Raw genomic sequence first — 21,612 nt, forward strand, 5'->3', positions numbered from 1 at the left:
AAAAAACGAGAATGATTAAACATTTTATTCATGTTGTTGTGACATGCATGTGTTTGGGAGTACATCACTCCTCTTGTTCAAGTGCTCCCTTGTTATTAGTGGTCAAGGTGTAAGAATGCCAGTGCCATAAAAAAAAAAAAAAATGTCAGCACCTCTATTTTGAATATCTTGTACTTGGGAGAACCTGGGAGTGCTGTTCTCTGTATATCAGAGACTTGTGAGTGCTGGTATGCGCGGGAGGAAATAAAGATGCTCTCATGCTGTCGAGATAGCGATAATGGATTGAGCTACAGTAAAGTTCATCTTGTAAATAAGATACTAATGGCTTGGGGATTTGGAAGGGAGTCACAACTGTAAATTTGTGTCAAGACCAAAACCTCCACTTGTTTCGATGGGCTAATTTTCCGAGCCAGGGGTACCTCACTCCATTCAAAAAAATATTCATTGTTCATTGGTGCGATCTGGAAAATGCAAATGAATGACCATTGTGGCTGTTCCGTGCCATTCTAGCAGAGTGCTGCTGCTTACCAGAAGACATTCCACGTACCATTTCCCTCCATCGGATGTTATTTTGTTTAGATGATCGTTTCCAAGTGCAGAACTCAAATGAGGCGAATTGAGGAGAAGCCTAACATAAAAAGAGAATACACTGCTGTTTTGTCTTTAGTTTGGAATGCATGTCTTTGTAATTCTGTGCACATATGTTGTAAATATGGAAATGGCACATTCCTTATGAGCCCTACAACACTTTGTGTGCACGCAATGAGGTGATAGGACAACGCCTAAAGACGGATTGAATTCATTAGAATGTGAGAATTGTGTATCTTTTCCACAGTTTGGAGTAACAGTGTTTTGAAATGACCCAAAGCTGAAATTTGCAAACGTATACAAGCAGGGCTTATAATGACAACCTCACAGCCTCAATTATAGCCCACAGTGTGCCTGCACACACATATTTTTGCGGCACGCGAATGAAGCCTGCGGTGGCTTCAAAACAGTCCTGCATCCGACCATTAGCGCTGTCTTGATAATGGCCTTGCTACTCGACTTTAAACCCGACCTTTAACATTAGCGCTTTTGTGTAAATGACTGGGAATGATTCTTTACTCCCGTGCCCTCTTGCCCTCCTGTCATCTGCCTCGGCTACTTTACGCGTTTGTTTTTCCCCGCAGCCACCCACTGTGTTGTTGTCCAGTTATGAGGCGGCTAATAGCGTAGCACGACTGTCAACCGTGCTGATAGATGAGCGCCTTGCACACCGCAGCAGAACTAATTGTCAATTATGGCGGAGGGAAGGGAGTCAAACCTTCTTTTCAAAGCTACTCCGGAAGAGTATGTGCCAAGGGGCAAATGGAAAAAAAAAGGACACCATGGCCTTTATATTATTATTATTTTTTTTTCCTTTTGAGGATGGAATTTAGGTTGTGGAGGAGACAATGGGACTGAGCTGAGAAGGTGGGCTTCATGCCAGTGTGCTTGCAGGACTTGAAATATGAATATTCTGTATTTGAAGCAAGATCTGAAGCTATTTTGCCTCCCAAAGGATGTGCATCTTTGTGTGGGTGTGTGTGTCATTGCAGTGGAGCACAGTGGGGGTTGGGGGTCTTCCTCAAGCTGTGATGTACTCTGCTGCTGAAGGAAAATAGGGCAGGACTGAGAGCTCTGTCCTGGTGCATAAAAGCAAGACTTGAATCAGAATGGCATATTCTAAGCATCATTTTTGGTGTCTTAGATTTGAAATGTTTTGATTGATAAAATAATACAGAGAGGTAGGAACCAATTAATAGCATTTCCATTCATTTCAATGCGAAAAGATTATTTGCATTACAAGCGTAGTCACGGAACAAATTGAACTTGCATCTCAAGGTTACCTATGTAAAGATTCGAGACAAATTAAAGACAACCTACCACACAACCAGTGGACTTAAAGCCCAACGTCATGCATGTAGTTTTCTCATGTTGACTTTTGAATATTTCATCATGTGGGCTCAAGTAACATCGCAGTGACTCAGCCTTTCGATACTCACGGCGACCTTGTTACCACAGCAACCACTTGGAAATGACTCGCTAATGTCTGAGCATACCACCACCATCTAATTGGGTGATGAAATGTTTTCCAGAAAAGTGAAATAAAGCGTAATTGTGTTACTTAAGTGTGAATTGCCACTTCATTGGTTTGGGTGTGAGCTTCTCATTTGTTTGCTCATGAAAATATTCAGCTGCACTTTTGCTTCCTGTGGAAAAAAAAAAAAAGAATGCAGGTGGTTGTCGAGCCTTATTGTTAAATCGACCTTTAGCAAATTACCGCTGCATGATGGCATGTTCACTTTCTCAGCTGTTTCAACATGAACGTTTACCACAAGGAAGGTCTGGTTAACCTGCTAAAAAAAATTATATGGACACATTGCAATTTATTTTTTTACCATGCGAAGGTGATATTTGAGTGTTGTAAGGAAACCAAAGTTGGAAAGTTCAGCTTCAAATTGAACCTCACTATGCAAACTATTCTCCAACTATAATTATAGCTCATTTCTTTACTTGTAAAAATCTCTTAAATTGGCGTGAGAACTGTCTCTCAGACTGTACCGACGTGATAGCGCCTTCAGGGGGAAAAAAAAATGGAGGAAACCAGGACTGATTTATTTCATCCTCTGAACTCTGAACCTCTTAAAAGGGAATTTGCGGCTTGAGGTCTCCATTCGCCTCTCAGCCTCGCGGGCGCAGATTCGAGACAAGTGTGTGATAATGAACTGGAAGCGTTCAGTGGAGAAAAAGGTGTGGCTCTAATCTAAAAAAAAAATAAAAAAATAGCAAACCTCAGGCTTTATTGCAAACTGACTGCCCAGACTTGCAAGAGTTCGAGGCAGCTGTGATGTTCCCACGTGGGAGAGACTTTCCACAGGTGGCGCTTGGATGGAACACAAATCCAACAATTGCTTTCATATTTCCAGACGTGCATGTCGCTGCACGTTAACAAAACAATCATTGTCCTGCCGCCGCAAAGCTTTGAAAGTGAACAGAGAAGAGCCGCTTTGACAAGTCGTTGACCTCTCCTGCCTCACATCCGTATGGGAACCTGTGAAGCTTCACAGAATAGAAATATAGAAATAATAGGAAATATAGAATAACTTCAGTGATTGCTCTCAATTCCATAATTCCGATGTAGTGGGAAGTCCGGTTGGAAAAATAAAAGAACACACACTTTAACCAAAGTTGTCAACATCCCTTTGAGCTTTCCATCTGCTAGGATACTTAAAACACGTCAGGAAAGAATGCCGACTAAGCTGTTCTTTGTGTTGTGGCCTTGAAGAGACTCAACTCCGGCTTCTCTCTCGCTTTCCTTAGAGCTGTGGCGGCGCTTCAGATATTTATCCAAAATATCTATTTGAAACGATGCACCATTTTATTGCTAGCGTGACTCCAAGTGACGGAGCACGTGCCCCCACGGGGTGAGCTGGAAAGCAAAGCGGAGACCAACCCAAACAAACCCCAACCCACTGGCATGAAGACCATGTTTTGTCCCGCCCGCTCTTAAAATAACGGCCGCTAAGAATATTTAATCCACGCTGTCCCGTTCTGCATTATCACATTTAATGGGCATCCTGTACACACGCCTCTGCAGTATGGGGGTGGGGTTTGGGGGCGTGGCCTTCTGGGTGCAAAGCCAGCCTGAGCTCAGCTTTAATGGGGTAATCTGCTGGGAGTGTGGGTGCTTCATCTGTGTGTGCTGATATAGTTGGGGGTGCAAAGCTGCATGACTTGGGGCTGCTGTCTGGCTCACCAGTGAGGAGGGGGCGGAGCTCTTAATTATTTATTCATATTAATTCACATTTGTATGTAAAAGCGGCATAATCCTCATGGATGTTGTTTACAGAGCTCGATGCTTTTGAGGCATTTAGTGAATTTTGAAATGGTGATGTCAGATTTGGTCCGACTGGGCAGTATGCTCAGCAGACCATCACATGTTGCTCTCTTTTAGATCATTTCTGCATGATTGTGATTATTTGAAGTCATTCATTGGACCATTTTTTTTAAGCCCAACAACAACAAGGTAACATGGCAACACTGCATACCACTCAATTCAGGGATTATTGAAATAACCCTAAAGTACTTTTACTATAGTAAAATTATTGTTTCAATATTAGAGAGGTGACACTGGGTGAGCTAAAGATGCAAAATAAAAAAGTCTGTGCAGAAGAATGTTTTTGTACAATATGTGTTGAGTTCTAACAAAGCGTCTAACGGGGCCTTTTTTTTTTTTTTTTGTTTCCTATTGGAACCAAGATTTATGATAAGTCCCTATAAAAGCCAGCAGATAAGTGTGGCGACTGTTCTGGGTTTTTTTTCTTAATGGAAAAGGAGGCTTTTGAGTTGGCATGATGAACAAATGCTGTATTTTCACTCGTAAATTTGATTTATTTTGGCAGCTCATTAGAAGTCACTTTTATTGTCCAACGATGGAATTTCATCCATCCTTCCTTTCGTTTACTGTAAGCGTGTCCTTATTAGCGTCATGAACAAACATTCCTTCTGATGGCATTCGAGTCATTCACCACTTTAAAAACAATTCTCTCGGCCCGTTTTGCTTTGACTTTTCATTCCGCCCCACAGCAGGTGTCGGAGACAGCTTGCTCTCATGCATGCATGAGTGTTCACACGAGCGTGAACACACACATTGGCTTTGGTTGTCACCTCTTGTGCTGACCGACGCAAGTTAGCACGGGAGGAAGTGTCAAGTATAAGAGTCGTAACTTGCTCATGTTCTGAACTGTTGACATAATAAGTCAGTAGATGATTGCGCTGGTAATAACATACAAGGCCTTTTAAGCGTACTTAGTCATTCTTAGAACTGGAGTCGGAAGAATCCTTTTGTGCCCCACATTGCATTTGAAGCTAGATTTCTGGGAAGACTGCGAATACCTCTGGCAAATGGTCAGCAGCTACAAATAATATGCACGATATAAGAGCAGAAAATACTTGAGTCAAAATATTAGAAACAGCTTTCTTTACTGCAGTGAATACTGCTTTTCAATACAGTGCGCCAAAGCACTAATTTAAGACAATTAAGTGTCTACTAGGCCTATAAATGTTTATTTCCACGACATTGTTTCAAGCATGTTCCCATTCTGTCTTAATGTTGGGAGCATGGACGTCTGGATGTGGGATTTACTTCCTCATCCTGTTCTAGTTTTAGGACTTCCCGTTTCATACTTCCTAAGGACAAAAAAAGTGATCGGAGGAGGAAAAAGAAACTGTGGGTGTAGTTCATACTGTATTCATGTTCTGTATATACACAATATCTAGTATATGGAGTTTTGCCAGTTGCCATGGAAACATCACGGCTGTCCAAAAGAGCATCATTTTAAACAAGCTTTGCTAATTTAGCCCTAGAAGCAACTTCTTTTTTTTTCCTCATCACTTCACGTGTCATCTTGAGCTATTTCAAGATAAACGAGAACAGGATGTCACATTCCTTTCTACCGCAGCAGTTTGGTCGGCCAAGCTGCACAAATGTCTCGTTTTGCCTTCCAAGGTGTCTACAGGAGTCAAAGGGGGAGTGGATAGGCAATAAAATAAGGTCAGCAATGATTCAGGCCAAGACTGGCGGAGCCTGCTGTTGAACCGCTCACTGTTTTTCAGTCTGAGTTGGCATTCGGGTTGCCCGCCCACTGGCAGGGTGTTGTGTTCACTTCAAACTTCAAGTTTGGCGAGAGGAATTGTCACGCTGTAGATACCGGCGTAATCCATCAGACAAGTTTGAACTCGGTACATCACATTCAAACAAAAAACACTTAAATTCATACATTTGCCAGGTGCACGTGTGAACACTTCTGTTTAGAAATGTGCAAAGTAGGCATAATGGCAGATGTTACCAATTTTTGCGAGTATTTTATTCCAGAGCAGCGGGAACTCAGATGCAGAATCATAAAAAAGCAGGTTGTGGTTTTGTCCACACATTGTAGAGAAAATGTAACTGTACAGAGAATATTCTAATAAACACGATTAACAAAAAATACAAAGACAGGTTAACCACTGTATGAAACTAAATGAATGCAAAATCAAGGAAAATGTGTTTTGCGTTTTCCTGAACTAACTTTTCTAGTTCCTTTGATATTCTTGTTGTTGTTGTTTTGCTGTTTTGCTAACATGAGTTTATGAACGGCTCACAGCCAAACGAATGGCTCGCGTTGAATCTGGTCTACCATGTTGCCACCAGTCATTTGAGGCATTTTGCAGTATTTTTTGTGCATGCTGTCTGGGACAGAGTTCAGGCTTATGTTGGGCGACGGCGAGGAAGTGGACGAAGGCTATTTTGGAAACTGGCTCTAATCTGGTTATTGTGGTTTCCATCCTCTCGCTGACTTCTCTCGCTGTCACTACTAGGCTCAAGCTGGCCTGATTTCTAACATGCAAAAGCATAAGGCTTATGCTAATTCTAAATTATATGCATTTGTCATACAGTATGCAGTACCCATTTACAAAATATTAAATATACTAATCCCTCATTATTTATTTTCTTTATAGGCATGTAACTTTTTTTTTCCCCCGGGGAACCTGACTTGTGATCATGTGATCGGATATTCTCCAACAAAAAAAATCTGGGTGATTTCCTCTAAATTACAAGGTTGTTGGATTGTAGGCCAAGTGAGCTCATCACGCATTCCTGCTGTGGATTTTTCCAGAGGTCCGAGGGGCGATTTCACCCCACAGGCGCTCTTTTTAAAAGAGATGAGGGGTGGGGGGGGGTAGGAAAACCGTCCCTTGTTGTCTGTGTTGGCTGTGTCAGCAGCAGGCGTGGCAGAAAATTCCGAAATGAGGGCGGGACACTGAGGTCAAAGGGGGCTAGGGAATAAATGAGGGTAGGGTTAAGGGAGGGGAGGGGAGAGCACTGATTAGTGTTGCAAACTCATAGCTGCCAATGAGAAATCTAAATTAATAGGTAACATAAAAACAAAGACGGAAGGAATACGAGATACTGTAAGGAAAAAAAAAAAGTCCGAGAAACTTCCTCCTTGTGGTGTCTTGGGCTCTTTGTGTCCGTTGCTAGGATACCAAAGTTATTTGGCCAGGGACAAGAGGAGGGAAAATATAAAAGGCTGGCAGATGTACAGAGTTTTTCTTCTTTTTACTCACATCTCTGTATGTTAAACTCAATTAAATCGTGTTTCAAATTGGGTGAATAAAAAGACCATTTGTTACTTATGGCTAATTTACCATCAATCAATTCTAATGACATTTAACACTGTCAAGATTTTGCAATTTTAAAACGGATGTGTACGACTGTGACACTTTCAAAATACCGTACTGATGACGGTTTGCACTTGGAACCTATTCATTCCATGACTTCCTGTGGGAGAATGCATCTTGGAAGACTTTGTAGAACCTTTAAGTTTCACTCAAACATCCAATGGCGCTTGACTTCAACATGGCCCACATTTCTACACTGGAGAAAGCGTAAAACCTTCACTGGGAGCAAGAGCCATAAATCCACATGTGACATCTGTGGTGCCTCTCAGACTTGTTTCTGTGCTCAGCTCTTTGCCATCTCTCGCTGGCGTGACTCCCTTTCCCTTGTTTCTGCCCGTTTCTCAAACAATTGCTGCCTATTGCTGCCTATTCACCATGGCTTTCACAGTTCATTCTATCGGAGGACTTTATGGGCGACCATTGCCCCCCCCCCCCCCCCCTCCTCTCGGCTTTATATGTTCATTGTTCCGTCTGTGTGTGTTGGGCCCTTAGCACCATTCAATCACTTTGGGGCGAGCAACGAAATGCCAGGGGTGAAGAAAAACTCCATCAACAAAACTGAATTTCTTAACTTTATTTAAACTGATTGCAGGATAATCGTTTTGATTGGTGATTTTTGTGTTACTTAATGGAATGGTCCCCCTTAGCACTCGGACTAGTCCAAATGTGATGAAAGCCATCTGCCAAGAGCGACAAAGGGATGGTTTCCAGCGTGTGTACGCTAAATTTGCTTTGTCAACCGGCATGCTGTGTCATGCCCTGGCCTCTGTTTTCATTTTAAGTGAATCCAAATGCGGGCTATTTTCGGGATCGTCTTCCTGGTACTTTTCTCTTCGTCTGTTTGTGTGTGCATGTGTGTGCTCACTCTAAACTTACAAACATTTATTTTCTTGATGGTTTCAAATTTCCCTTCACGGTTCATTTTTTTTGATTTACGGACTCTTAGTCATGACCGCTGATCCCAAGTGTAAAAACTGCATGACATCATTTTTGTTGAATAATTATAAAAATACTCCATAATGATAAAATGTGAGAAGAATAAAAGACTTTAAATAAACATTATATCTCCTTTCACCTTTGTGCTCCCTTATCATAACGTACAATGTGTGGTTTTCGTCGTCATCTTCTAAGAATGTCGTTGTGATGTACGCCAAAGTTCCAGATGTTGCCGTCAACATTATAGCCTGGATGTTCTTTTGACGGTTCTGCTGACAAATGACATCTCAGCTGTTTTGCTGTGGATGTATATGCTTGGCGGTGTCTCATCCCGATGACGTGTTTACTGCCCTTGGAAGATGATGAAGTACAAAAACAGCTACTTTTTCTTTTTCTTGCTCCTCATTTCTCTCGCTTCTAAAGTGACTTCATGGAGACTGGAGGTGTTGATAGGTTGATGGGATAGAGTTGCTCTCTTGACACAGCAATTCATTTAAATGGACCTTCTTGTTTGGACATTGCCTTCCATCAAGTTGAGCTCATGTGTATGTAGCACTTGCCTTTCTAGCTGTCATACATCACGGATGGAAAAGACGTCATGCTTCCATGTGCACTTTTAACCTTTGAATATTCACCAATTGGACATTGTGATATTTTAAAATAAATAGTCCAGAGCGATTCTGCTGTTCTCCAGCTGTGTTTGTGGATCACATGGCAACCAGACGATGCCCCCGAGTTATTTTTCCCTAACACGACAGAAGTGACCCTTTAAAGCCAGACTGAGCCAGATAAAAATGGACGGTTGATCTTGAGTGTTTGTGAACCAAGGTATTGTTTTCCATTGAAATACATGGAAATGCAATTTAACCGTTCCAGCCTCCCTGATTTTTGTCAGTGGGTGGGTTTAAAAAAAACACGTCGATTATTTTTCCTGAATAGTTCAGTCCTGATTTTAATGTCTGATCAAAACTAACAAAACAAAACGGCAAGTTCAGACCCACCCAAATGAGTTTGAACCTGTTTTTCAAAGGTCAGATGGACACATGTCGCTTGAAACCATCACGTCATCCGCGGATGCTTTCTGTTTCCTGTTTGCGAGCAGATTGTCATGAATCTTGCTGAAAGGTTGGGAGGAAGAAGCCATCAAATTATGGACGCAATGGGCATTTTCACTTGTTTCACAGGAAATATACAAGGCTCCATGACGTACATTTCAGCCTTTCTAAAGTCAAAAGCGGGTCCGGTCGCACACACTTAGCTCCGAATTAAGCGTTCAAAGGGGAAACCTTTTGCCTACTGAACTGAAACCTCACTGATTTTATGTTCTTCTTAGTTGCCGGGTGTATGAGTGTGGGTCTGTATCCATCCATTCATTCCCATTCTTGTGGGACAAAGATGCAGCCGAGTTCCAGCCACAGCTTGACATCCTGTTGATATCACACAAGGCCATTCTTTTGACTTTTGTGTGTGTGTGTGTGTTAATGCACATTGTACAGTAGAGTTGTCCTTACACAGTTCCTTTTGTGCCGTGTATAGAGCTCTCTGTGTGGGCTCATTCCAGCCACTCAAATGTCCTTCACATGTCTTTTTTGGACAAATAAGCTCCCGTGCTTAGAGTTGTGAATATTTGTAGTTACAATCTGACATGAGAAATCTTCAAGTGGAACATCATGGAAGTCTGACCTTTTCTTGTCGCCATCAGCCGTAAAATTAATTGAGAAATAAAACCCAGAGAGCCTTGCTCTTTTGTTGTTGTGTCTCAGTGTTACGATAATTATTAATACGATGTCAGACTAGACTTTCGAATGGCGTCAGACTTGACATTCGGCGACTACTGACTGTCTGTGCACGAAGAAAAAAAATCTGTAGTTATGCAATCTTGAACGATAATTGTTTATATTGTGTCGAGCAGAATCACAGCCAACATTCTGCTTTTCAATTTGGAAATCGTTGGCCTTTTATCATGAGGGCTATGACAGATGAGCTTTATTTACATTTACATGCAGCGGTAATTGATACGGCGGCATCAGCTAAAACAACAAGTGCACGCTATTTTTCCAGCGAGTGATGCAATCTGGGCCGCAGAGCACAACAAAGTCATAAATCACAGCTGAGCCTTGAGTGGTAACAAACAGAGATGATATTCTGGAATATCGTACAATAACACAGTGACACAGAAGCAGAAAGTTTCAGAATTGACTTATTTATACAAAAAATAATGCTGTGTTTTTATTGGCACTGTGAAATGGGTTTGGATTCAGTAATATCATGAGTTGTGTTATTTTGGCAAGCTTATTTAGCGTCGCTTGAAGTGTTATCTGAGAATATTTTTTAAATGGCTACTGCGTGGCTGAAGAAGAAGAAGGGGGGGGGGAGAGGCACGCTCTGCTCTCATGGAGCTGAGAGGAGCTGTCACTGACAGGAAGCAGAAGATGAAGCAGTTTGAGATACGGGCCAAAAATAAGAAAGCCGGCAGTAAGCTGGGGGAGTGGAGAAAGAAGATGTATTGTGTGTTTGGACGTGCATTACATCAGAGGAGCCAGATATGCATGAGGCCACCCAAAACGTTTTTACCTGAAATACGCTGTACTCTATATTCTCATTAGTTTATAACGTTATGGCCGTCTCAATTTTAGATTGTGCAGTATAGCAAAAACTGTTTGGAATGCTGTAAAAAAAAAAGTGGATTTTTGACGATAACAGCAGCTGGTGATAAATTTAGCTTTCCTGAAAGCCAACAGTCATTTTCCATGAATTATTAACAAGTGAGTTTTTTTTTTTTGCCGTCGTTTGGTAACCTAACACCGGCATTGTCAGCTGTGCATCCACCGGCTCAATGAATCACTTAGTTAGTAACACATGGATGACTTACCCACATTTGCTTTTGCTTTCAATATGACATCAAAAGTTGTTTTTAAAAAAAAGGAATGTTTGTTTTTATAGCTGGGATCAAATGTCATTGTGACACACAAAAGCATCCTGGCTCGCACGGATTTTTATAATTTATGTTGATTCCTGTGAGGCAGGAAGGTGACCCCGTCCTGACTTTCATGGAGGGGAAACTCAAGTCCAAATGTGTTGCCCAAAACCCCTTGAATGGAATTTTTTTGCACTTACCCTGAGTGTTACTGATGGATGACTCCCAGGGTGATCTGCCCCTTTGTTTTGACTTTGACTGATGAAGGCCATTAAATATCACCCATATCCCCTACTAGGATTTTATTCTAGCCTTTAAACAAAAATCACAAATATCACCTTTTATATATAGTGCTTGGCTGCGTCATCAGGAATTTTAAATAAAATATAACTTGTTTTTCTTACCTCCTCCAAGGAGGTATTCATCACTGTTGTTAACGAGACTATTTTTCTACAGAGCTTGCCCACATGATCACACTTTCTCTTTCACGTCAGGTTTGTCTACGGCCAAGAGGAAATTCGCCGACTCTCTCAACGACTTTAAATTCCAGTGCATCGGGGACGCCGAGACGGATGATGAAATATGCATAGGTGAGCTCGCCGATCACAATTAAGTGGACAACTTCATTCTGTTTTCCAAAAGAGGCTCTTTGTGCACTGTGTGGTCAGTCCATGAAGAAACCTGTTGGGTCATGTGACTTATAGCAAACGTCCGCTTGAAGCATCCGGAGAAACGTGCTGAGTCGGACCCAACCCTGACATGAAAGTCAATGCTATTGTTTTGTATTGAGAATTGCATCATCATTCATTCCACGAACTCACCAAGGCCTCTTTTAATGTCTGTGGAAACATGTAAGCAACAGTCACCACACCCTTTGTGTGTGTGTGTGTGAGTGTGTGTGTGTGAGCAAGCCACCCACTGCTGTTGTTTGACCATCTCCAGCTATCTTGCGTGAACAGCTTGCAGGGCTGCACCGTTTTTAGCATATCATCACATCATGTTCTGTACAGTGAGTGAATTGAAGTCAGCCTTGTTAAATGAGGTCAAGTTCAACTTCATTTCACTCAAGAGAAGCTCCAAAAAGGGGAAACAGATGGAGAAACGTTCTTCCAAGTTGCAACCCACATCAAAAACCCATTCAAAAATATGCAGTGCCAACCATCCTTCCAATTTCTGACTATTATTTTGTGGGTTGATTAAGCTAAGCAAAACTAGGAAAGCGTTTTATTAAAAGTAGCATTCATTTTTATGCATTCCAAAGTTCTGATGCGTCCGACTTGGATGAAACTTGGAAGACAAATGTGCTAACGAAACCGTTTTCTGCTGCCTCGTGGCTTTTCATAGAATCCGTTCAAGGTCCAAGGAGAGAAATGGAACATCCCTGCTAACACCTGCATGCTCACTGATTTTCTACCATTTTCCTCCCTAGCCAAGTCTCTTCAGGAATTTGCAGCTGTTCTCCAAAACCTGGAGGATGAGCGGACACGCATGGTAAGTTGTCTGCTATACACTTCATCAATAAAACTGCATTCATATAAATACAGATGATATGTGTTCAGAATTTGGTATGATTCGTTCACATCAGATGCTTTTTCCATAATCTGTTAGATTGAAAACGCCAATGATGTGCTCATTATGCCTCTGGAGAGGTTCAGGAAAGAGCAAATCAGTGCAGCTAAGGTAAGTCTGCAAGGTCTTTGTCACCAACAACATTCAGTCCGTCAGCATCCGTCACGTTCATCCATGAATCAATAAAGAGCCTTTTAGCTGCCCTAACATCCGCTTTGCTAATATTGTTATGTAGCTCATTTTCAGAGGCTTAGGGACTGCTTCGAAAAGTGTAAACGTGGAAAATGTAGGAGCTTTATTTTACAGCTCTTTCGTTCGATCGTGGAGGTATGTCGAATATTTCGGTCATGTGATCCTCCAGCTGTCCAAGCATTCATTTATTACCTGGCTTAAATTACATGCAACTCCAACATTCCTGTTTTTTATCACGCTTGTAAAACACATCTAGAAAACAAATAAACTAGCCTTCTTCTCTCTCTCCCCGCCTGTGGTCCAAATCAAAGCATCTCAACATGACCCGCTTAGATCTTAAATTGTGCTGACGTAATAACCCGTAATAGTACCACTAACAGGGAGTTGTGTGTTTTTTTTGACGCACGTCACAGTGAATTTACATCACGGTGTCCCCCTTTGGCAAATATTGGACGTGATTTATTCTGACAATGAGCTGGTCTGTTTCGTCAGGCACTCCTGCAAAAACATTCAAATGCATCACTTCTGAGTGAATCAGAGGATAAAGAGTATGTACATTGTCTGTCTACATGTTCTGCTCCATTGATGCTAGTTTTTTTTTTAGCCATTCTATGGTATTTTGCAGGTATTACTGTATTTGTACTCTGATGCTGCCAACCCCCCCACCCCTCCCATACACACACTCACTTGTATGTTCATTAGCCATGTGACCCAGAAAAGTCACCACAGGGGTTCCTCATTTATAGCTGAACGCATCTCCCCCTCCTTTGGCAGCAGGTCATAGTTTGATTGCATGGTGGACAGATTAAACTGTGATTGCACCTAATCTTGGCGGTGAGTCCATGGTGAGCGCTAATCCTAGTTTAGCCTTGAAAGGAGTGACATCTTTGCCTGGCACACACCTCTCACCTTGCCCTAAGGTCTCACCCACTTGGCAAAACTTCAACACATGGATTGAGGAAGTCAATATTTTGAAATATACATACTGGGCTGTTTGGCATTCCTGCTGTATTTAGATTTTGGTCAGGATTATTTCATGCTGGATTACTGGCGAGGCAAAGTTCCAAGCAGTCTGCATTTATGATTGCTGTCCACTGGGTTTGCAGATGTGATGAAAAGTTGAGTCGTGTTCAACATTCCTATTTTTCACACCGGCCCTTGATTTTGTTAGCCATGTGTACTTAACAGTGCTTCAATGTGTGGCATTCAGGGGACATATACTGCCCTCTGCTGGTTGATTTAGAAAGCACTGGTTGAAAATGTATTTATACCCAATAATTTAGGTCTGTCTCAATTTAAAAAAAAAAGACTTAACAAGTATCAATGTACTGGCCAACATTAGAGTTCACCACACTTGTACATACTCAACACAATCTCTGTGATATGATGCTGACTTGAATGATTTTTAAGTGTACCGCTAGATGGAGCCATTGTACTACACTTTTGGTTTACATACTTTCATAGCTAGAAGTAGCCATTGATGTGTGGGGGCAGCATTCCTCATCCGTGATGCCAGCTGTTGACTAATCCTTATTTTTATGATTTATACCGCACTTGTTTTGGAATTTACATGAAGTCGTAAAAGATCATGTGTTTGGATTTGTTTGGGTGTGTCAGCAAATGAAATGGAATGTAATGAATTGTGGCATTAAGTAGCAGCGCATTGGAGTAGTGATTCATCTTCCTGCCTCACTGTTGAGGATCCTCGGGTTAGAATCCGCATTCCAAAAACATGCACGTCAGATTTAAAGACTTTAAATCGTCCACAAGTGCGAATGGATCTCAGCTGCGATTGGCTTCGGGCTGCCATGACCCAGACTATCATGACCCTAAACAGCTATTAAAAAAATGGATGGATGATTCCTTTCTGATAAAAAATATTTCAATTCTTAACAGACAACAGCACATGGTTAGAATGTACGATTGGGTGTCATTGTCTGCGCTTTATCATCCATCTGTCGCTTAATGACAGACGCATTCATGAAACAGCCTATTATTTAACAGACAGCTGCGTTCCCTCGAGGAGCACAACTCGAGTAAATCACATCACCCAATTCACATGATGCTTTTCCACTGTGGTGGTAAAACATTTGACTCGCCTTGTCACGATATGAAGCACGCAAGCACATCCCAATTTATAATAATTACGCTCATTTTCAAAAACAAAGATTCAAGAGGCTTATCCAAAAAGTTTTTTTTTTTTCACAGGAAGCCAAGAAGAAGTACGACAAAGAGACAGAGAAGTATTGTGCAGTACTAGAGAAGCATCTGAGTCTTTCGGCAAAGAAAAAAGAGTCACATTTGCATGAAGTAAGTCTTTTTTTTTTTTTTTAACTTTCTATCACACGTCACATGATTTTTCTTCTGGGCAGGCCGACAACCAGGTGGATACCGTGCGGCAGCATTTTTATGAAGTTTCTTTAGAGTATGTCTTCAAAGTGCAAGAGGTCCAAGAGAGAAAGATGTTTGACTTTGTGGAGCCTGTAAGTCCTACTCAAGGAATTTTTTCACGTCCGTGTCAAATCCAACCGTCAGTGGACACTTCATTAGGTACACTCTGTCATGTGTCAACTCTATTTGCTCCTTTAGCTGTTGGCCTTCCTCCAAGGCCTCTTCACCTACTATCACCATGGTTACGAGCTGGCAAAGGACTTCAATCACTTCAAGACGGACCTCACAATCAGCATACAGAATGTAAGTTCACCTGCAGGCAAAAGTGGTGGTGGGGGTGGGGGGGCAGTGCTCTTGCAGGCCCCCCTCTAGCGCTGCCAAAGGCATATTGGTTTTGTTTTTCCTCCCTGTTTATTTTTTCATTTTATTTTTTAAAATATTTATCGTATACCATATAGATTTGGATGTCCATTCTATTTCACAATTTGATATTTTTAGCTGGAAAAAGACTGAAAATGGCCTTGTTGGAATAACATGTGCTTGAAGTGCTCAGAGTTGAGCTCCCTCTTTTTTTGTTCACAGACGCGGAACCGTTTCGAGAGCACGAGGTCCGAGGTGGAGAGTCTGATGAGGAAGATGAAGGAGAATCCGCATGAGCATAAGAGCATCAGTCAGCATACCATGGAGGGATATCTGTATGTGCAGGAGAAGCGTATGTACATGCACACACACACACACACTCAAGAAATGACAGCAGACTGTAACGCAAATCATACAAAGTGAATAAACTAGCAAAACATGCCATGTTTTGCTTTCCACAAGCAATTGTTGAATGAATGACCTCATGGATAACTGTATGTTGTTTTATTCCTCCCTCCCACAGGCTCCTTTGTGTCCTCCTGGGTGAAGTACTACTGCACGTACCACAGGGAGCCAAAGCGGGTCACCATGGTCCTGTTTGACCCCAAATCGGGGGGCAAAACTGTGAGTAGGACCACTTTGCACACTTTGCTCGTTGCACAGTGTCACTGCAGCGCTGACAAGTTCTGACTCATCCAGTGTGGTGTTTTGGTTGCGTACAGTCATACCTGTAGAGACCCATTTAAAAAGAAATCATATCTTCGCATAACTACAGAAATACTGCATGTGCGTAAGCAGCATGACTCCCAACTGTGGTTTTCGCCTACGCACCGGATAAGCCACAGCTGATACAAGTTCAGGCTTGAGTTTGAGTTCTGGGGAAATAGCTTCTCATTTTGTGCAAGTGCTACAGAAAGCAAGTTCAAGCAGAGCCTGTTTAAGACGAGAGTCACTGTGGAAAAGGCTTGGAAAAGTATTTTCGAAAAGTGTTTTGTCGCCATGAAAATGTTGCTACATATTGAAGTAAAATTTGCCTGTATTTCATTGGCTGTTCTAGATAGAGCAAAAGTGACATAACACAGGAAACATAAAGCGGTGAGGGAATTTCCACACACGGACACACCCACTTCATATTTGGATGACCCATGTTGCTCTTTTTTTGTGAGTGGTTAAATTTAGGCTGATGTGCATAAGATATACCCGCTTAAAAAAAATCAAATGTGGACTTATGCAATGGATTGTTTCGTAAGGCAGTTGAGCAGAACTGTGTTGCAATTGAGTGCCAACTTTTGTGTTTTGTCTGTCAGGGTGAGGAGGAGAGCTTCATCCTCAAGTCCTGCACCAGAAGGAAAACAGACTCCATTGAAAAAAGATTTTGCTTTGACGTGGAGGCTGTGGACAGGTGAGATTTAAGCGGAACTGCAGTAAGCATAATGCACACAAGGGGGTGCTACTCCTCTCATTTTTGATATGCCAAGTGAGCAATGTATGTATTTCAATGTGTAATTATGTATTTATTTGAACTCGTCCTTATTTTTTTTTTCTTGTATTCTTTGTATTCAGGCCGGGAATGATCACAATGCAGGCTCTGTCAGAGGAGGACCGCAGATTGTGGATGGAGGCCATGGATGGTAGAGAGCCAGTACGTTGTCACGGTTACCATAGAGGCACTGTTACACCACAGCACGATGGAGAGGGACTACTTTTTTAGGAAGTTACTTATTGCTATCTTTAATGAAATATGCATTAAAAACAAAAGCTCCACTTGAATTTACAGAGGAGCTTGAGCTTTCCATTTCCATTCCAACTGAAAGCCTAAAGCCTGCTTGTTATATGCCCTTTATATTATGACATTTATTTATATTCCTTTGTGTCTGCATTATGTAAATCACAGGAAGTGCATTAGTGACCTTGAATTTTCAAAATTGCATTTGTGATGGACAAATCAAAGAATCAGAAGTAGGGAAAAAAAACATCAGCTACATCTGATAGACTACTTATGTTTATTTTCTAAATCTATGTTCTATTTTTAGGTGTACAATCTCAACAAGGACAACCATACGGAAGGCAGTAAGTTGCTCGAGTTACATATGACTCTGAAATAATTATGGATATTTAGTTTATAAAATAAAACAATATCTTGTTCTGAGTGGAACACTCATTGGAAACAATAGAAATTGTAGTTGCATACAATCCCAAGAGCCATGTTTAAAAAAATGCAAGCATTGTTAAATTTGTGAAGGCAAGATTTTAAAAATAGCCTTTGACTGTTAGATTTGCTTGTGTAACCTAATTTAAGCAGTCAGTTGTTTCTTGTTTGCACAACAAGTTGCTGGGCCAATATTCAATTAGGCTGTATATTCGCTATTATATTTGTTTTTTTTACATATTCTAATGTTTTCTCTTTCTTCTACCTCTTTTGTCTTCATCAGTGGCCCAGCTGGATGTGATCGGGTTCAACGTGATGAAAAAATTCATTTATGCAGTGGAGACGAGAAGTACGGTGGAGACCACAAAAGATTCCTTGCACACATGCCGAGCTTTCAAATGCAATCTAATTCTCAATCTCTCAGTAAAGCAGGCTGCATGAGTTATGGGTGGATAAAGGCCTCATAAAAATATGTTGAACTTCTTTTCAGGTATCGACGAGCAGGGCTTGTACAGAATCGTTGGCGTCAGCTCTCGAGTGCAGAAACTATTGAGCCTCGCCATGGGTAAGCGCAAAAAATACACCCACGTTCACACGTTTTCTAAAATCTTATTTGTGGGGACTCCTTTTTTATTCTCTACATTTCAATACTGAAAATGTGACCTATCTGTTGCAAGAAAAATCTAAGCTCCTTTCAAATAGGCCTTACTGCTAGAGTTATTATTATTTTTTTAATGTGATCATTCTTCATCAGATCCGAAGACATGCGCTGATGTGGAGCTGGAAAACCCCGAGTGGGAAATTAAGACCATCACCAGTGCTATCAAGCACTATCTCAGGTATGTGCAAAAAGCTTCAAACATAATGATAACAATAATACAACATCTTTTTATTTCTACGCTGCAGTGCTGTGATTGCAAAGATATATTCCATTGTATACATCTTTTTGCACATATTTAACAACCTTTATTTTTTTTCTTATAGGGTGCTCCCTGCACCTCTCATGACATATCAGTATCAGAGGAGTTTCATAAAGGCTGCAAGTGAGTATTGAGGAGAATGTTAACTACATATGTAAAAGAGTCCTTGGCATGAACTCGCCAGTTAATTTATTGTGTCAGCGCTACCCACGAAGCTTGGCGGACACCCACAGTGCCGCCATGGGTATACCTCGCTCTGACTCAATTGGTTCACTTTCTCCCCACACTTTTGCTTCAATGTGGCGTCCAAAAAGCTCAGGTACAGACGCTGCTTTCCAGATTATGTCACCGACCTGCTTTTCCTGTTTGTGCACGGTGAAGCCTCTCCAAAACGGAGCTATCACACAAAGGAAGTCCAGGAAATGACAGAGTGTCTGGCCGGCCGGGCCACCAGGAAAGGGCCAAGCGGGCGAGAAAACACCGAATTGATAGTTTTCTTTCAACCTTTTGTACCAATCATAAAAACTGAAAGTGTCGTCGCTTTTCAATACAGAGCTGGAATTTCGTTCTTGCCGTTAAACGCATATGGTTTCGTTTATGCGTCCACCGTAATTTGCATGACTTTGTGTGAATCCATATGTGCAGCGTTTATGACTCCAAACTATTTTAGATGTTTTCTTTCAAAAGACAGGCAAGTTTCAGGGTGATTTAAGGACTGCGTCCCGACGTGAACTCTTTGCTACGCACCTCCCCTTTTTTTTTTTGCATGTTACTCCCCGCCCAACCCACAGGCCCCCATCTGGCTTCTCACTCCTCATCTGGTTTCAGATCCGCTACGCTCAACTGTCTTTGAATGCCCGTTAAAGCTGAGCAGCGGGGTTTAATGTGCTGGAAAGGGGAGAAAAACAGCTGGATACCTGACAGAATGTGCAAAAATATTGAGACACATTTTGTTGGCTTTGATTATCTGTGGTGCTGTTGATTCAGTCTAACTTGGTTTGCGGTTGGTACAAAGGCGAGGCAGCACTTAGCATGTCTGCATAACAGACAATCAAATCTCTACTTTGCAAGCACTCAGACTTGTTCCCATATTTTTCGATTTTTCGTGCGCACTAGCCAAGATGTCCCCAGCTTCGCGCTCAGCTGGGATAGACTCCAGTTCCTCTCGACCTTGATAAAGAGAAGCGGTCATCGGAACTGGATGAATGTATAATTTTCCACATAGCCATCAAGGACTTTTTTTTTTTTTGTTCAAACATCCGACTGCTTCCTGCTACATGAGTCATCCATTGTTTCTTATTGTGGCTTATCGTTGGATTTTCCTCCTGGGCAATGTATCCAAGGGTCATCGAATCAGATTGGCCTGGTATTTAATGGCCGTCAATGAGTGACAAGATGTTGCATTATTTGGAATGTGCAATCAATTAAATAGAGATAAGGTGTTTGTTCATCCCAATTTTGGTTTTGAAACACACTTCTAACTCCATTTCCAAAGTCATTAATAATCCATCTGACTTTAAACATGAATGATTCATAACAAAAAACAGGCTGTACAGCGAATGCACGCTTCAGTTTGTGGTTAACATTTGTTCTTCTTACATCATCAAAGCGCCTTTTGCATGAGATATGTTTTGTTGAAATATTAATGAACGTTGGTTTCAAAATGTCATACAGTTGAACAATTGATAAATTGATGAATTGCTTAGCGTGAATGCACGACTCAGCTTTTCAATCACTGCTCGTTTTTAATTTTCCCTTCGCAACCCACTTTCGACATCTCCTGCCGTGCTCGGGAGATGGGAAAACCATCCCCGCATTTTTTTTTTTACCTCGTTCCAAGCGAATCGACAAAAGCCCCGAACCAAGGACGGCTCACTCCACCTCGCAGTGCTTTTACGACTTCGTTAATATGCCTTTGGCACTTTGCTGCTATTGAGCTAAGCACTGGAAAACTGGTTAGAAAATAAATAGGTCATTTGAAGAAGAAAATGGTTACGCAGTAGTCAACAGCAGATTATACAATCGAAATTCATTTCTCTGTGACCGGCCATACTTGGATTATTTTACAATCTTGCATTTTGAGGCATGTTCAGTTTTATGGCTCCATGAAAGTTTGACCTCTTCTTTTGCAGAGTTGGACAACCCCGAGGCCAGGGTGACAGAAATCCACAGCCTGGTGCACCGACTGCCTGAGAAGAACCGGCAGATGTTGGAGATGCTCATGAAACATCTGTCCAAGTAGGTGGATTTGAAAAAATACATGAAACAGCGGCTGACCTCAACGCTTAATTTGAAGCTTAGCCATTGGTTGTTCTTCATCCTCAGGAAGGTGTCAAGCTCTGTATAATCTTTTTCCCAAATGGAGGTTTGCATTAAAAAGTGGAATACTATCCAGCATTCATGATTCTATTACCTTCTTTGGCTAGGTAGCATGTGAGCCAGACTGTGATTAGTCAAGGAAGCTCCCATTTCATGTCAGTACACAAAGCCAAACTTTGTTTTAAAGCTGCATACGTCAAATTTAAAAAGAGAGCCAGTGTAGCGTTCTTTTTGAAATGACTTTTTCCCCAACATGAAGTCCAAATGTAATGAAGGCAGTTTGATGTGTTTTGGCCTGTAACTCATCAAATCGTTGTTCGTTTAAAATGCAACCGACGCTGTAAGACGATCGCTTGGAGTCCACTTTAAGCAGATGCTGACGACTAGGCCAGATGATCTTCCTTCCAAAAGTCTTGGCACAGCGGCGACCATTCATAGGATGCCACAGACTGTTTATTAGACGTTGCTTTGTGGTTTGAGTGGTTATCTCACCGTTACTTTCAATTGGCGAGTCGACTTGTGTTTTTCTTCCCCCCCCCCCCCGCTGACATCTGTGAAGATGAATGAGACCATCTCAGAAGAAGATGATCTTAAAAGATTAAAGAAATCCT

The 21,612-nt window shown here is 41.6% G+C and overlaps 1 protein-coding gene across 3 annotated transcripts in view; it reads left to right on the forward strand.

The window, feature by feature from the left end:
- LOC125982461 (rho GTPase-activating protein 26) overlaps positions 1-21,612 on the forward strand; it is a 42,619-nt gene that overhangs the window by 2,056 nt on the left and 18,951 nt on the right. For all 3 annotated transcript variants that reach the window (XR_007486398.1, XM_049743014.1, XM_049743015.1), the window contains 16 exons: positions 11,596-11,691; positions 12,531-12,592; positions 12,710-12,781; positions 15,071-15,172; positions 15,235-15,345; positions 15,452-15,556; positions 15,836-15,965; positions 16,137-16,237; positions 16,921-17,015; positions 17,177-17,255; positions 17,647-17,683; positions 18,046-18,111; positions 18,253-18,327; positions 18,517-18,601; positions 18,747-18,805; positions 20,815-20,920. Coding sequence is in view for 2 of the 3 variants with exons in the window: in XM_049743014.1 (XP_049598971.1) it covers positions 11,596-11,691; positions 12,531-12,592; positions 12,710-12,781; positions 15,071-15,172; positions 15,235-15,345; positions 15,452-15,556; positions 15,836-15,965; positions 16,137-16,237; positions 16,921-17,015; positions 17,177-17,255; positions 17,647-17,683; positions 18,046-18,111; positions 18,253-18,327; positions 18,517-18,601; positions 18,747-18,805; positions 20,815-20,920 (1,381 nt within the window). In the remaining variant the exon portion in view is untranslated. The remainder of the gene's footprint in view (positions 1-11,595; positions 11,692-12,530; positions 12,593-12,709; positions 12,782-15,070; positions 15,173-15,234; positions 15,346-15,451; positions 15,557-15,835; positions 15,966-16,136; positions 16,238-16,920; positions 17,016-17,176; positions 17,256-17,646; positions 17,684-18,045; positions 18,112-18,252; positions 18,328-18,516; positions 18,602-18,746; positions 18,806-20,814; positions 20,921-21,612) is intronic.

Source organism: Syngnathus scovelli, chromosome 15 (genome assembly GCF_024217435.2).
Source record: "Syngnathus scovelli strain Florida chromosome 15, RoL_Ssco_1.2, whole genome shotgun sequence".
In the NCBI taxonomy this organism is placed as follows: domain Eukaryota; kingdom Metazoa; phylum Chordata; class Actinopteri; order Syngnathiformes; family Syngnathidae; genus Syngnathus; species Syngnathus scovelli.